This window comes from the organism of the source record quoted next, unplaced genomic scaffold (assembly GCF_019419815.1).
Source record: "Pyrus x bretschneideri cultivar Hongxiangsu unplaced genomic scaffold, Pyrus_bretschneideri_v1 Contig22, whole genome shotgun sequence".
NCBI lineage: Eukaryota > Viridiplantae > Streptophyta > Magnoliopsida > Rosales > Rosaceae > Pyrus > Pyrus x bretschneideri.
This window is the reverse complement of record NW_025999524.1, coordinates 2979214-2996306: the sequence shown is the minus strand read 5'-3', so window position 1 is coordinate 2996306 and position 17093 is coordinate 2979214. Positions and strand designations below refer to the sequence as shown.

Genomic DNA, 17093 nt, shown 5'->3' with positions numbered 1-17093 from the left:
ACAACAACCAAGCCTTATCTCACTAAGTAGGTTTGGCCGTATGAATCGTAGAACGCCACTATGCTCGGTTTTGCGTCAAATCTTCTAATAGCCAATGACATGAATGTGTAATGAAAACAAAAGCTTAAGACCTAAAATATATACAATTTCATGAATTCTGTTGTCAACAATTTACCAATGTACCTGCATTAGCTATCGTTTCATGGAAACAAAAATCAAATCATAAACAGAGAAAAAAAGGTCCTTCCCATTAAAATTTTTAAAATTTAATTTCCAGATAAAGAATATGAATTTGATAGCTAAATTCAAATTGATTAAAAAAATTAAATAAAATAGATAACAAAGGAAAGAAGCTCAACTGAATCATTAGAAATAAGCCCTTAAAATTCCCAATTCCATATGATCCTATCGGCGATCAGCATTCCTCTGCCTCCTCCTCGCCTCGATTTCATATATATTTTTGGTAGAATTAAACCTTCCCTCACCTCAATTGAATTACTAAATTCCCAAATAAATTAAAAGCATTTAAAAAAAATCTTCAAAAACAAATTGAATACGTAAGAAAGGAGAAAACCCCCTTGATTGCTAAACCCTAAGTTTGATAAATATAAACAAATAAATAAATGAAATTAGGAGTGAAAGTTGTGGCCGTTGAATATCTGAATTTGTGGTATTTGGGAAATAATAATTGATGTTAAAAAAAATTAGGGTTTGTGAGTGGGAAAATCTGGCGACGGAAGGCGCCGCGAAACTTTCGGCGGTTCTTTGGGTTGCCTCCGTAGTCCGTATCTGTAAGCCTTTCGCGCCATGTTTAACTTTCTGTTACCTTCTTTGGGCGCTGGAAAGCCAATCTTATGCTCGCCTATTATTCCGGTTGCCGGGACTCATCCACTAGCGTGATGCCACGTAGTAGGACAAGGGCGTTATAGTTGTATAGTTGGTTATGAAAATATAAACTACGTCTAAATTACATGTTAATAAAATTTTATTTGTCAATCAAAAGAGGATGGTAGGTAGGATGAGGTCATGTTCTTACTGAGCTGTTGAAGCTCATCCCTCTATTATGTAGGATTACAAACTAGACATTCAGGAGGGTAGACATGATGAGATTATATTAGATTAGAGTAGATAAAGTTTATTCATTTATTTACTGTAGGTTGTAAAAAATTCTTGATTTGTTAGAATTATTTTTATAAAATGAATTTATTTTCCAATCTGTTTCAATTTCCTTTTAATTATTTAGTTTTTAATTCATGTTTCGAATTCGGGTTCGAGTTTTTATTACCGATCTGGTTCAGGTTGTGACAACACTTTATGTATTCTCTGTCACTTTATGTTTTTTATAAAATATTTATAATATTGGTACGAAAATTAACGTTAAAAGATAACAAAAAATTCATATAGATTCTCCTGAGTATTTGTCTTAACATTAACATGATAAATTTGTTTAAGCAATCTAGTCAAGTGTGTGTTGAAATAAGTGTTTGTTCGATTCTAGGTACGAATTTGTTGGATAGGTGACAAATAAATCCGCGGACGGGGACTAGCATTATCCCATTAAAATTCTCTAATTATTATAATATTAGATAAATAAATAAATAAAAAGAAGTTTCAACGAAAAACTCGCGATGTTGTTCATTTAACGAAAAATCATATTTTTACATTAAAAAATCAAATCTAATACTATTCACTCTGTCATTTATTTTATGTTTACAGGTAGCCTTCAATACTTTCAAAATCTTTTTTCATTAGTTTCTTAAATAAAAAGGAAATGGGGGCGGAGGCGGGGACGGGGGCGGGGGCGGGGGCGGAAGGCGGGTTGCTATCTCAGCTTTCCCGGAGTACTGTCATCGGCCTCTCCTGTATCACTAAGACGAGGAAGCACATCCTCCGCTTCTCTCAATCTTGAGCTACCCACCATTTCCAATCCCGGGTCGGAATCTCGAGCTCTTTGCTCAAATGTAATTTTCGTTAATCTTCGGTTTTTGAGTTTCTCTGTCACTTGCTGATTTCTTCGATGAGTTTCTCTAATTGTTTAGTAAACTATATAGTTTGAACTAATGATGGATTGGATTAGATTGGATTGAATTTAGCTTCTTCTGCGAGACTATTTGAGCGATTTATTTATTTTTTATTTATTTATTTTATAGAAATTGGATCAGCTCAATGAGTTGTATTAGGTTTCGTTTGGCAGCTCTGACTATACCTACTATTTCAGTCGGATGATAAATAGTTATTGGGTACTGACCAAATTAGTCGGGGGTGTGAGATGCGCTGTCTGATTAATATGTGTTTCGGATAATACGTCGGACTATAATAATTTTTCTAAATGATTTTCACAGAAAACCAAGAAGAATTTAAAGTTTCGTTCTTTTTCTTGTTTGCAGTGAGTAGGGTTCATCAGCTGATACTTTCTGCATTCTAAGTTGCTTTCTTTATTTGTATTTTTGATGAAATTATGATGTTGAATTTACAATTTTCCGATTCTGTTAGATATGCGCCAAGAACATGATGCGCATAGATATGGTGTTTGCACTTTCATATATAGAAATCCGCCGATAACTAGGTTGCTCAAACATGAATGTGGTTGCTTGGGCTGCATTTTAGTACAGTTTGATATGCACCGACGTGTAAGTTTCCTTCTTCCTGATTTTGGATTGGAACCAAAGAAGGGTGAATAAAATCTAATGGAAGGATCACGATCGCGAATCCCTTTACTTCCTTCTGATCTTCCAGAATCCACGTCCTCTAATAATACTGGAAGCGCTCGTGGGCTGTCAAGTATTCAGGGACTGAAGAAGAGAGGTCACGGAAGTCGTTCTTGGATAAAGATTGATCTGCTTGGGAATATAAGCATTTTGGAGCTTGACAAGGCTACTATAATGAGACATTGTTCGTTGCCTGGCAGAGATCTCCGACTTTTGGATCCTTTGTTCATTTACCCTTCTACAATATTAGGAAGGGAGAAAGCCATTGTTGTTAGTTTTGAACAGATCAGGTGTATAATCACTGCTGACGAGGTTATCCTGATGAATTCCCTGGATGAAAGTGTTGTTCAGTACAAGTCTGAATTGTGCAAACGCCTAGAGTTAAACAAAGATCAATCTGGTACGGAAACTACTTCTACATAATAACTCATATTTTTTACTGCCTTGGGTTTTACTCATAGTTTTCTGATGTATGTGAGTAAAAAATCAATGTTGAATGCATTTCTAACGAGTCTAATTTGATTCAGATGACTTGCCTTTCGAGTTTAGAGCATTGGAGCTGGCTTTGGAACTAACCTGCATGTCTCTAGATGCTCAGGTATCAATCTATTTGCAGCACAACCCTATCAACCAATTTTGGTACATGTTTCATTTATGTTTTAGATAACCCCAAGAAGTTCTTTGTTCACTATGTTCTGGCGGTATAGCTATCCCCAGATTGGTAGAGTCCCTAGTCATGTATTTGTCATCGATCAGAACTCTATACGTAATTTTATTGTGAATTCATATATCATATGAAGTAAAAATTGACAAAAACCAGGAAATGAAGCAGGAATCATCATCAGCACAAATCCATTATGTTAATGAAGTTGTTCATCAATGTGATAGGCACAGGAACTGCAAATGGAGATATACCCTTTGCTGGATGAACTAGCATCATCGATAAACACTGTTAATCTGGAGCGTGTGCGTAGACTCAAAGGTCACCTCCTTGCATTGACTAAACGAGTTCAGAAGGTAGGGTAATTCTATTGGCAACCAAAAATTTGCTCTCAGAACCTCAAAAGAAGTAGTAGCATCTTCATTTTACTCTCATTCGTTTCTGTTTTAGAGAGAAAATTTTCATAATATACTTGTTCTCTGCTCTTCATCTCCTCATTATAATTGCCCCTAATTTATCTAGGTCCGTGATGAAATAGAAAATCTCATGGATGATGACGGTGATATGGCTGAGATGTACCTTACTGAGAAGAAACTACGGTCAGAGGGTTATCCCTCTAGTGACCTTGGTTTTCAAACTAACACATCACATGAGGAAACAATTGTTTCAAAATCTGCTCCTGTTTCTCCAGTGGGGTCATGCAGTGGAACACATAAATTGCAAAGGGCTTTTACCAGTATTGTGAGTTCAAGCAGGCAGGGAAGCTTATTGAGTTCGTCTAATTGTGGAGAAAACATTGATAAACTGGAAATGCTGCTTGAAGCATACTTTGTTGTCATCGACCATACTCTCAGCAAGTTGTTATCGGTATGAGATGTTTTACACTCAGTGAATGCTTTATATATTTATTGGTGATGCTGCCTGATAGAACGTAGTGGTGGTATGAAGATTTGATTATATATTAAACTGGCAATAAGTGATTGACAACAGCATATGTCTTGTTTTGGTGATGCAGCTGAAAGAATACATAGAGGATACCGAAGACTTGATTAACATTAAACTGGTAAGGAGTGATAAACGCTTCTGCTTTCTTAATTACTACAATATATGCACAAATGAATTCTAACATTGCGCTTTGTATGGGCAGAGCAATGTTCAGAACCATCTGATACAGTATCAGTTGCTTCTTACAGCGGCTACCTTCTTGGCTACTATTTTTGCCGCTGTTACAGCAGTGTTTGGAATGAATTTTGCCGCCACTGTTTTCGATCACCCACCTACATTCAATTGGGTTCTGGTTATTAGCGGTGTTGCCTGTGGGTTCACGTACTTCTCTTTTCTGATGTATTTTAGGTACAAAAGGATCTTCCCATTGTAAAGTAAAAGTATATACTTCAATGAAATTGACGACTCACGTTCTAGTGGTGAAACTGAGTGTTCTAATTCTATCACGCTAAAAGAGCGTCAACGACGAAATAATTAGTGAAATTCCTAGACTACTATACATGCATTGCATCTTTTTCTAATTCTCGCTAACTTAAAATCTCAAAGAATCGTTAGCAACACTAGAAAAAATAATCATACTGCACATTGTTTGACGATTTTTGTGGAATACCAATAACAGCTCTCCAACCGTATATGCAGCACTCTGTTCATCGTTCTAGTTCAATCAGCCTCATTGCGTACATATACCAAATCCATTAAACGCACCTTCCTTTCACTGGCTTCAAGAGCTGCCTCGAGTTCCATGATTCGTGCTTCGAGCCTCGACTCGACCACTTCATACAGGCGCAAACTCAGCTCCTGAGGCGACACACCATTGTTAATTTCCTCGTGAGTGTTCTCTTCCAAAATCTCTAGTTCAGCTAGGAGCTCTGCCTCAATTTTTCTCATTGCTTCGACACCGTCCTCCATCTGATCATCGAGCCTTTTCGCAACACATATGTTCGATCTCTCAGATTCTCGTACATCGAAGGAGGTAATGATCTGCTTCTCAGTTCCCTGGAATTTAAAACCCTCCTCCTCCTCATGTAAACTTTGGACCAACTTCTGAGTCTGCTTCAACAACTCATTCAACTTGTCAACTTCTCTATTACGTCCACTAATAGTATATATTGCTCCAATAGTGATTCCAACAAAGAAAAGCAGCAGTCCATTTTTTGAACCTGAAAAAGTAAAAATTAAGCATAAACGTCATGCGAATAGAAGGGAATTGTTATTACGACTCCAAAATAGTCATTAACGACTCATTCCTCCTCCTTATTTTTTTCGTCGGGAAAGAGTACATGACGACTTTTTTGAAGTATTGATAACAGATTCCTAATAAGAATAGGGCAAAACCTAGTGAATCAAATGGGCTGCCAGCCACCGGTTTAGTTGAGCCGCTACATCTCCTCCTCCTCCTTCGCTGCCGCCACCGCGCCTTTTCCTCACTCTCCAACCACACGTCATTGACTTGGCTGCCATGGTTAACCAAAAATGGCCTCATTGCCAAAATACAAGGTGATGCACATGATGGGCTATACACATCCTCTTCCACTGTGGCATTTTCCCCATACAACACCACCTGAGCCAATAAGCAGTTTTCTGTGGAATTAAGTGCTTTTAGAGAAAGCCCTTTTGATTTAACTCCAAGATATCTGCTTTTCTTTAGTCTTTGATGGAAAAGAAACCCAGCTTTTTCTGCCACAACAAAATCAGAAACCAATTCCCAGAAAACTCAGTCAGCTCCTCACCATCGTGAACTGATTGATCTGATACACCTTCCCTCTCTCTGGAAAACCATTTGTGCCAATAACACTTCGCCACGTAACCGGCCCCAGTGGCTGCTGTTGCTGCTGCTGCTATAATCCAAAAATCCATAGCCTCTTTTTTTGGTCAATTCTGATCTTCAAAACCCGAAAACGAAAAGGGTTTTTGGTGAAATCTGTCTGTCTTGATCGAAGAGACAAAGAAAAGGGAGGAGATCCAATTTTTACTCTTCCTTCAAAAATGGTTGGTGGTGTCGTCTAAGGAAAAACAATGATAGCGTATCCACAACGGCTATATTTAATAGTTAGTCACGCAAAGAGTCGTTCTTCCTTGCTCACGTATGAAAATTTGAACCGGATTTAACGAGATATTTTTCTATACATGTTAGATTGACAATTAAGGAGGAATAATTCCTTCACACGTGAGGAGCCGAGCAGTGTTCTAGGCTTAGAGTCAAACTGGTAAGTTGGTCATCCTGATGGCTTGTAGGTATTAAATATTGAAGGAAATCCAGAAAATATGAAAAAAAAAAAAATTAGGTAATATATAGCAGGTTCATTGAACTACGACAGAAATGTTCACAGCACGTCCTAATTGGATAGGAAATTATAAAATGTTAACTAGCCGGCACTAATATTCCTGATTAATTACCATAATCTCTCAATTTTATATACATGGAAAGAGTAATGATCCGTTCATTTCACTCTGTAGTAACAAATATTAATTTACTTTCCAGATCATGAGGCGAGTGTGGTGCTAGGGCAGCTATCAGCAGTGCAGGCTAAGATGTCCCTATAATCTCTGGATATTCTGAACGAGTCGTAAACCTGCCCGTCCCTGCTCTTCTTGTACTCAAACAAAAGGTTCGAGTGATCGAATGCTGTGAGCTTGACAAATCCATGGTCGTAGTCTTTGAAAATACTCCATTTCGTTTGGATAGCGGTAAACGTTGACAGGCTTGCTCCTGCACCACCAGCAACCACGTGTATTGTTCCATTCAAGCTGCCCTTGTAATGGCGTTTCTCTTCATCGGTGCAAATATTCTGTTGTGAAAACACGCAAGAAATTTTTTATTGTAACTTAAAAAGATTCTAACTTGCTTCCTAATTATGCAATGTGAAAATGTACCTGGTATATGGGACAGGTTCTTTCGTAGTTATGGACATGGCCGTAAATGCCAATGTCGACCTTATACTTTTGCCAGAGTTTTTGGAGGCTCTCCCTCCCCATTGGTTCTGCAAACGATCCTTCTTCTGCGTAATAGAAATCTGAAGAGTATCCCAGAACTCGATGTGCGAGAAATATTAGCCAGGGTTGCTTCTGTCTATCGACTGATGCTAAGCAGTGCTCGATGAACTTGTACTGCTCCGTGCCCTCTCTCCAGTCATGTTCCGTGTCTGCTATGCAGAAGCGAAACATGCCGTAGTCAGTTTTGTACCTGAATTAAGAAATAACATCCTCAGAAATGAAGACCAATCAAAATTGAGGATTTCTGACACGATATTCGCGTACCAAAACTTAGCTCTGTTCTCTGTGGGAACATAGAACATATTTTCAGCCAACACACCACATTCGCCTCCAGAATCCATGTTCTGATAGAAAGAACCTGTTCCTGGCCAGTCTCGTTCATGGTTTCCACTGAAAGGAAAAATAAAAATCACCAAAATTAGATAAAGATATCTTGTTCAAAGCAAGTAAGGAAATTAAACAATGGTGCAAACCTTGCAATCATGTAAGGAACAGTTGATGCTATTGGTTCGACCTGTGCGGTAAACTGGTCCCATTGTGAAAGATAACCATTCGCGTAACATATATCCCCAATGTGGAAGACTATATCGATGTTTTTCAAGTCACGAATAAGTTGCTTAGTAGTGTTAAGCGAACCTGGCTGGAAATTGTTGTATTCATTGGAACCATCAGCTTCATCCTGCATGGTAAGATATGAGGATTTAGTACCATAAGAAGAAAAAAAAAAAATCATTTTGGGGTAGAATAATTCAGTGAAATGAACAGATTTTTGAAGCAAGTTCGAACCTTTCCCATGTCACCAAAAATGACTACGCGCTGTAAAGAATTTTGACCAGGATAAGGAGATGCTCTAAACTGATACGTTCGACTCCAAATGTATGTACCATTAAACAATCTATGTCCCAGCTTGTACGTGTACCTGCATAAAAGTGAGCTTCATTTTAACTGGTGATTTGCCATAAAATCCAACAGCTGATTGCGAAATTTTTGACATTGTACTCATTGAATAGTTCATGGTTGTATCGTAAACTCGTGTAGTTAACAGGTTACTATAAAACTCACTCCTCGTTCAAGAAAATTGAATATACAGATTTTAACATACTGTCTGTTTGGCCACAACTCCTTCAGAAAACTAGTATGTATGAATCCAGGGTCACGCCATCCCACTGTTCTTGCTGGTGCACCTGCACACGTACATTGACAAGATAAACTGTAAAGCCACAAAAGTTTTAAGAAGGATTTAACAATGCAAAAATTTACCTTCAAGTCTTTGTAGGCTCCTACATTCTATGAATATTGATACATGTTCGACAGCAAAGATGACAGACTAACAACTGGTTTTACTGTCACAAAATCCTGGTATTATCTTCACCTTATAAATTAGCAATGTCAAGAATCTATCGTTAATTAACTACAAATCAAAAACGACTTTAGATTATCGTGCTTGCTCTTTTCTTCTCCCTGTTTGTATGAGTGAACTCAAAATAGAAAAAAGGTGCAAGGGAGTTACATACCACACAAGCTATGACGATCAAAAGTTAGCGTCGTAGCTGGGGAACGCGTAGTTTCTCCTCTAGGACCCCATTCAACAAAAGGTACTGCATCATTGATCCCATATCCACTTGTCCATGTTACGGTCATCTGAGTTTAGTACAGAACCATATGGATCATTAACCGTTTTCTTAAATATATATACTCTTTGAAAATGCATGCTGTGTTCTCTGAGGATTTGAACTAGGGCAGAGACTATAACTTACTTCATTCCATTCTTTTCCTTGTGCTATGCGAGGGTAAACTGGTGCATCTGGATTAGCGAAAGCTACATGATTTGACACCGCCACCACCTTTGGCTATTGAGCAGAAAAGAAAGAATCAGAAAATTGCTGCATCATTTATTTAACGGGTTCAGTTTCAGAAACCACAGTACTCAGATTAGTCTTCCATGTGTGAAAGACAAACACATGAAAAAGCAACCATAGAGACAGGAGAATTCGTCAAACAGTTGCGAAAGAAACCTTTTCCAGCCAGATTATATGTATGCAACAGGACTGACCAGCTAGTACTTTAAGAAAACACAAGGCAGTTTTTGTAGATTATTGACAAATGGAGTTTGCATAATTCACTAAGCTGCTATTAGAAACACAATTTGTATGCGAAAGTACCAAAACGCTCAATTTAAGAGGAAAACAAAAATCAAAAGACAGTACAACAAAAGCCAATGTATAACAGTCTAGTTATCCCATGAATATGCAGAAGCAAAGACGGTTTTCAGCATACATTCAATAAACCGCCAGAAAATAGTGCGAAAGAGAAGTCCGATCTCTGGTTGATGAGCTGAAGCTTCAAGAACCCTTTTCCGGTGTCTTTGTAGTCGGGAGTGGAGTAATTCGCATACTGATACTGTAAAGTGAAACAATTTAAGGTTCATATCTGCAGCTCTTTGTAAACAATGTAGAAAAAATCATCACATGGTATGCCGGATGAACCTTAATCGGCGCAGAACACAAAAACGGAGGATAAACTCTCGGATTTTCCTCAGGGCAGGTGGAAGCACTGAAAAGTTGAATTGCTTCCAATCAGACCAAAGGCCTTAAATTTAACCACAGAATACAATAAGAAGGAAAACATTTGAAGGACATCATTCAAAAAAAGGTCTAAATGTTTGATTGAATTCAAATATAAGCACAAGGGCAATGCAAGAACAGGTTTATATACCTGAAATTAGCAGGAGAAAACACTCCAATCCAATCATCGATTTTCGGGTCTTCGGTACCAAATTCCAACTTCACCCACTCTGTGTTTTGCCCCTAAAACATCAACAACCAACCCATCAGTCCAAACCACAGGATGAACACTGTGGCAGCATCGCAAGTCAATAAAGCGCCGTGATCAGACCAGAAGAGGCCACCAAAACCAAATTAGGCTTTGAATTAAGAGTTTGTAAATAGCAATTAGTGAAATGCTCACCCTTAATCCAAGAACAGAAGGAGAGGCTTGAATGTAAGCAAGCTCATCAAGTGCAAAGGTTGCTCTATGAATAGCAATTCTGGAAAGAGGGTGATCTCCATGCGAGCTTGCCTTCTCAACTTGAGGGGTTGCAACAACAACTACCAACAGAATTGCCAACAGCCTCACTTGTTTCATTTCTTTCATCCCAACTTCCCCCACAGTATGAAAAAAGAAGAATCTTTTAGGAACAAAGGAAGAAAGTTGCCAACTTTGAGTGATGCTGGTGCTGTTGAACTGAAGTATAAGATTTTATGGGTTTCTGAGTTCCCGAGTTCCCAATGATTGCAAATACTTAACAACTCTGGGAATCTTAAGGAAGATTCGGCTTTTGCTCCCATTTTTTCAAAGGGCATTTCAGTCAACATGTGCTGTGCATTTTGAACCGGGTTTTTTAATACCATGTGCTCCGAGCTTTTGATTCGCACCGAACAACATTATGATTTGAGGAGTGATATTACACTTAAATGTTATAAATGGTTAAAAGTTAGAGAGATAATTTTTATTAGAGACATAAGAGAAGTGGATGTAAAATATTATATTATTTAATTTCGTAATTATAACACAAAAAGATTGCAGAAAAAAGAGGAAGGGAGGGGTAGTGATATTATTGATTTCACTTGTTTTGTAATCACATACAAAATGCTTTTTATATAGAGTTACATCCGTGACAAACTAAAAAAATGAAATGATTGCAACTTTTGAAAAATTCACAAGATAACAATTACACTACTGTAACATTTTTGAAAACATCATATAATAACAATTATACCACTAGAGGCATTTATTCTCACAATTTTAACATTAAACATACTTTCATACTATAACTATATTATTTTGAGGAGTGATGTTAATCCCTGGAATTTAAAACGCCCCTCCTCCTCATGTAAACTTTGGACCAACTTCTGAGTCTGCTTCAACAACTCATTCAACTTGTCAACTTCTCTTTTACCTGCACTAAGAGTATATATTACACCAGTAGTCATTAAAGATTCATTTCTTTTCTTATTTTTCGTCAGAAGAGTGCATAATGATTTTTTTGAAGTACAGATAACAGATTACTAATAAGAACAACGTAAAACCTGTGAATCAAACGGGCCGTCAACCACCAGATTAGTTGAGCTGCTACATCTCCTCTTCCTCATCCTTCCCCGACGCCACCGCCACTTTTCCTCACTCTCTAACCACACACGTCATTGACTTGGCTGCCATTGCTCCCAAAAATGGCCTCATTGCCAAATACAAGGTGCGGCACATGATGAGCTATACACATCATCTTCCACTCTGGCATTTTCCCAATACAACACCACCCGAGCCAATAAGCAGCTTTCTGTAGAGTTCAGTGCATTTAGAGAAAGCCCTTTTGATTTAACTCTAAGATATCTGCTTTTCTTTAGTCTTTGATGGAAAAGAAACCCAGCTTTTTCTGCCACAACATAATCAGAAACCAATTCCGCAGAAGACTCAGTCAGCTGCTCACCATCATGAACTGATTGATCTGCTACACCTTTCCTTTCTCTGGAAAACTATATGTGCAAATTATGCTTCTCCACCTTACCAGCCCCAGTTGCAGCTGCCAGAATCCATAAATCCAAATAAAAGCCTCTTTTTTTGGTCAATTCCGATCTTCAAAACCCAAAAACGAAAGGGTTTTTGGTGAAATCTGTCCGTCTTGATCGAAAAGAAGAAGAAAAGGGAGGACATTCAATTTTTACTCTTCCTTCAAAAATGGTTGGTTGGTAACGTCGTCTAAGGAAACCCAATGATAGCGAATCCACAACGGCTATATTAATAATTGGTCACATGTAAGGAGTTGTTCTTCCTCACTCACGCATGAAAACTTGAACCGGTTTTAACGAGATATTTTTCTATACACGTTACACTGACACTAAGGAAGAATAATTCCTTCACACGTGAGGAGCCAAGCAGTGTTCTAGGCTGAGAGTCAAACTGGGAAGTTGGTCATCCTGATTCCTGATGGCTTGTAGGTTTTAAATATTGAAGGAAATCTAGAAAACATGAAAAAATTAGGTAATACATAGCAGGTGCATTGAACTACCACAGAAACGTTCACAGCACGTTCTAATTGGATAGGAAATTAAAAAGGTTAATTAGCATAATTAGACACTAATATTCCTGATTAACTACCATAATCTCTTACTTTTATATACATAAAAAGATCACTATTTTGTGACAGCTGGTAATGATCCGTTTATTTCACTCTGTAGTAACAAATATTTACTTTCCAGATCATGAGGCAAGTGTGGTGCTAGGGCAGCTATCAACGGCGCAGGCCAAGATGTCCCTATAATCTCTGGATATTCTGAACGAGTCGTAAACCTGCCCGTCCCTGCTCTTCTTGTACTCAAACAAAAGGTTCGAGTGATCGAATGCTGTGAGCTTCACGAATCCATGGTCGTAGTCTTTGAAAATACTCCATTTCGTTTGGAGGGAAGTAAACGGTGACAGGCTTGCTCCTGCACCACCAGCAGCCACATGTATTGTTCCATTCAAGCTGCCCTTGTAATGGTGTCTCTCTTCATTGGTGCAAATATTCTGTCGCCGAAACAACAGAAATTTTTTATTGTAACTTGAAAATATTCTACTTGCTTCCTATTTACGCAATGGGAAAATGTACCTGGTATATGGGACAGGTTCTTTCGTAGTTATGGACATGGCCGTAGATGCCAATGTCGACCTTATACTTTTGCCAGAGTTTTTGGAGGCTCTCCCTCCCCATTGGTTCTGCAAATGATCCTTCTACCGCATAAGAGGCATCCGAAGAGTATCCTAGAACTCGATGTGCGAGAAATATTAGCCAGGGTTGCTTCTGCCTATCAACTGATGCTAAGCAGTGCTCGATGAACTTGTACTGCTCTGTGCCCTCTCTCCAGTCATGTTCCGTGTCTGCTATGCAGAAGCGAAACATGCCGTAGTCCGTCTTGTACCTGAATTAAGAAATAACATTCTCAGAAATGAAGATCTAATCAAAATTGACAGATTTCTGACACGATATTGGCATACCAAAACTTAGCTCTATTCTCCGTGGGAACATAGAACATATTTTCAGCCAACACACCGCATTCACCTCCTGAATCCATGTTCTTATAGAAAGAACCCGTTCCTGGCCAGTCTCGTTCATGGTTTCCACTGAAAGAAAAAATAAAAATCACCGAAATTAGATAAAGATGACAGATTGTTCAAAGCAAGTCGGGAAATTAAACAATGGTGCAAACCTTGCAATCATGTAAGGAACAGTTGATGCTATTGGTTCGACCTGTGCGGTAAATTGGTCCCATTGTGAAAGATAACCATTTGCATAACATATATCCCCAATGTGGAAGACTATATCGATGTTTTTCAAGTCTCGAATAAGTTGCTTAGTAGTGTTAAGTGAACCTGGCTGGAAGTTGTTGTATTCATTGGAACCATCAGCTTCATCCTGCATGGTAAAATATGAGGATGTAGTACCATAAGAAGAAACAAAAATCATTATGGGATCAAAAATTTCATTGAAACGAACAGACTTTTGGAGTGAGTTTGAACCTTTCCCATGTCACCGAAAATGACTACACGCTGTAAAGAATTTTGACCAGGATAAGGGGATGCTCTAAACTGATACGTTCGACTCCAAATGTATGTACCATTAAACAATCTATGCCCCAGCTTGTACGTGTACCTGCATAAAAGTGATCTTCATTTTAACCGGTGTTTTGCCATAAAATCCAACAGCTGTTGGTGAAATATGACATTGTACTCATTGAATAGTTCATGGTTGTATCGTAAACTCGTGTAGTTAACATGTTACTATAAAACTCACTCCTCGTTCAAGAAAATTGTATATGCAGAATTTAACATACTGTCTGTTTGGCCACAACTCCTTCAGAAAACTATTATGTATGAATCCAGGGTCACGCCATCCCACTGTTCTTGCTGGTGCACCTGCATACGTACATTGACAAGATAAACCGTAAATCCACAAAAGTTTAAAGAAGGATTTAACAATGCAAAAATTTACCTTCGAGTATTTGTAGGCTCCTACATTCTATGAATATTGTTACACGTTCGGCAGCAAAGGTTATAGACTAACAACTGGTTTTGCTGTTACGAATACTGGTTTTATCTTCACTTTATAAATTAGCCATTCCAATACTATCATTAATAAAAACGAGTGTAGATTATCGTGTTTTCTCTTTTCTTCTCCCTTTTTGTATGGGTGAATTCAAAATAGAAACAAGGCGCAAGAGAGTTACACACCACACAAGCTACGACGATCAAAAGTTAGCGTCACAGCTGGGGAACGCGTAGTTTCTCCTCTCGAACCCCATTCAACAAAAGGTTCTGCGTCATTGATCCCATATCCACTTGTCCATGTTACGGTCATCTGAGTTTAGTACAGAACCATATGGATTACCTTCATTATCCATCTTCTTAAATATATACATTTCTTTGAAAACACCTCTTTAAATATGCATGCTGTGTGCTTTGAGGATTTGAACTGGGGCGGGGAGTCGGGGACTATAACTTACTTCATTCCATCTTTTCCTTGTGCTATGCGCGGGTAAACTGGTGCATCTGGATTGGCGAAAGCTACATGATTGGACACCGCCACCACCTTTGGCTATTGAGCAGAAAAGAAAGAATCAAAAAATTGCAGCATAATTAATTCAATGAGTTCAGTTCGTCAAACAGTTTCAAAAGAAACCTTTTCCAGCTAGATTAAATGTATGCAACAGGATTGATTAGCTAGTACTTGAAGAAAACACAGGGCAGTTTTGTAGACTATTGACAAATGGAGTTTGCATAATTCATCAAGATGCTATTAGAAACACAATTTGTATGTGAAAGTACCGAAACGCTCAATTTAAAGGAAAACAAAAATCAAAAGATAGTATAACAAAGCCAATATATAACAATCTAGTTATCCCATGAATATGCAGAATATAAAACGAAGACAGTTTTCAACATACATTCAATAAACCGCCAGAAAATAGTGCGAAAGAGAACTCCGATCTCTGGTTGATGAGCTGAAGCTTCAAGAACCCTTTTCCAGTGTCCTTGTAGTCGGGAGTGGAGTAATTCGCGTACTGAAACTGTAAAGTGAAACATTTTAAGGTTCATATCCGCAGCTCTTTATAAAGTGTAGAAAAACTCATCACGTATGCTGGATGAACCTTAATCGGCGCAGAACACAAAAACGGAGGAAAAACTCTCGGATTCTCCTCAGGGCAGGTGGAAGCACTGAAAAGGATAAATTTGAATTACTTCCAATCAGACCAAAGGCATTAAATTTAACCACAGAACACAATAAGCAAGGAAAGCATTTGAAGGACATCATTCAAAAAAAGGTCTAAATGTTTGACCGAATTCAAATTTAAGCACAAGGGCAATGCAAGAACAGGTTTATATACCTGAAATTAGCAGGAGAAAACACTCCAATCCAATCATCGATTTTCGGGTTTTCGGTACCAAATTCCAACTTCACCCACTCTGTGTTTTGCCCCTAAAACATCAACAATCAACCCATCAGCCCAAACCACACGATGAACACTGTGGCAGCATCACAGGTCAATAACGCTCCGCGATTAGACCACAAGAGGTCACCAAAACCAAATTAGGCTTTGAATTAAGAGTCTAAATAGTAATTAGTGAAATGCTTACCCTTAATCCAAGAACAGAAGGAGAAGCTTGAATGTAAGCAGGCTCTTCAAGTGCAAAGGTTGCTCTATGAATAGCAATTCTGGAAAGAGGGTTATCTCCATGCGAGCTTGCCTTCTCAACTTGAAGGGTTGCAACAACAACAACCAACAGAATTGCCAACAGCCTCACTGGTTTCATTTCTTTCATCCCAATATCCCACACGGCATGAAAAATGAAGAATCTTTGTGAGAACAAAGGAAGAAAGCTGCAAACTTTGAGTGATGCAGTCGAACTGAAGTTCAAGATTTTTTTAGGGTTTCTGAGTTTTCAATGATTGCAAATCGTTAACAACTTTGGGAATCTTAAGGGAAGATTCGACTTTTGCTACCATTTTTTAAGGGGCGTTCAGTAAGGCGCTGCCGTGCATTTTGAAGTTGTCGTTTTTTTGCCGGGTTTTTTAATTCTTTCTTTTTTGTTGTTATGTTAGCTTTGGATTGACGAATATGTTTGAGAAATGACGTTACACTTATCATATTTTTCATATTATTTTTATATTTTAAAATGAATTACAAATGGATTAACGTGATAGATTTGAAATGTTGTTATAATATTTATCTGATATTTTAATTTTCAAATAAAATTTAATAGTTTAGTACTGCATCACGCTAAATTTGAAAAGTGGTAAGTGTGGAATGACATTGATATTTTTTTTTTTTTTAAAAAGATAATCAATTGATGGCGAAGTTATAACAGTTTTCTTTCTTAAAAGTCGAGAAGACTCATAAAACATTTTATCTTTTCTTAATCATGATTGTGTGATTTACTACCGCTAGAAAACGGAATCACATTCATCCATTTATTCTTTATTGTGTCCAGGTGGGGATGCTAAATGTTGGTTGAGTCCAACGCACACTTTGTTTGACAAAGGGTTGCATCTTTTGTAAAATAATATTTGGCTCTATATAATCATCCACTGACGCGTACAAGAGTTATACTTCTTTGTTTAATTTTTGGACTTCCAGTCTTCCCTACCAAAGAGCACAAAGGCAGAGGCGAAATTGTTTCGTTCAAACATTGCA

At 38.0% G+C, this 17093-nt stretch overlaps 3 protein-coding genes and 1 pseudogene across 7 annotated transcripts; 1 reads left to right on the top strand and 3 right to left on the bottom strand.

Moving 5' to 3' along the window:
* The first annotated feature begins 1788 nt into the window (after positions 1-1788).
* LOC125477813 (magnesium transporter MRS2-5-like) lies at positions 1789-4795 on the top strand. Of its 5 annotated transcripts, XM_048585292.1 has the most exons (8): positions 1790-1961; positions 2494-2630; positions 2737-3108; positions 3236-3306; positions 3597-3725; positions 3892-4236; positions 4385-4432; positions 4517-4795. In XM_048585292.1, the coding sequence occupies exons 3-8, from the start codon at positions 2883-2885 to the stop codon at positions 4745-4747; spliced, it is 1050 nt and encodes a 349-aa protein (XP_048441249.1). In that variant the 5' UTR covers positions 1790-1961; positions 2494-2630; positions 2737-2882; the 3' UTR covers positions 4748-4795. The 5 variants fall into 5 exon arrangements, with proteins under 5 accessions (XP_048441248.1, XP_048441246.1, XP_048441247.1 ...); XM_048585291.1 differs by having other exon boundaries at positions 1789-1961; positions 2613-3108; XM_048585289.1 differs by having other exon boundaries at positions 1789-1961; positions 2494-3108.
* Positions 4796-4823: 28 nt separating this feature from the next.
* LOC125477814 lies at positions 4824-6555 on the bottom strand. The gene is made up of 2 exons (XM_048585294.1): positions 5710-6555; positions 4824-5534 (listed from the first exon to the last, which is right to left on the bottom strand). Exons 1-2 carry the CDS (start codon positions 5855-5857, stop codon positions 5035-5037), a joined length of 648 nt encoding a protein of 215 aa, XP_048441251.1. The 5' UTR covers positions 5858-6555; the 3' UTR covers positions 4824-5034.
* A 100-nt stretch (positions 6556-6655) lies between these two features.
* Positions 6656-10668, bottom strand: LOC125477812 (probable inactive purple acid phosphatase 1). The gene is made up of 12 exons (XM_048585288.1): positions 10336-10668; positions 10084-10175; positions 9855-9921; positions 9646-9768; positions 9126-9218; positions 8883-9009; positions 8471-8552; positions 8155-8287; positions 7842-8047; positions 7633-7758; positions 7249-7558; positions 6656-7163 (listed from the first exon to the last, which is right to left on the bottom strand). The coding sequence occupies exons 1-12, from the start codon at positions 10519-10521 to the stop codon at positions 6858-6860; spliced, it is 1851 nt and encodes a 616-aa protein (XP_048441245.1). The 5' UTR covers positions 10522-10668; the 3' UTR covers positions 6656-6857.
* A 1733-nt stretch (positions 10669-12401) lies between these two features.
* LOC125477811 lies at positions 12402-16430 on the bottom strand (annotated as a pseudogene).
* Positions 16431-17093: the final 663 nt, after the last annotated feature.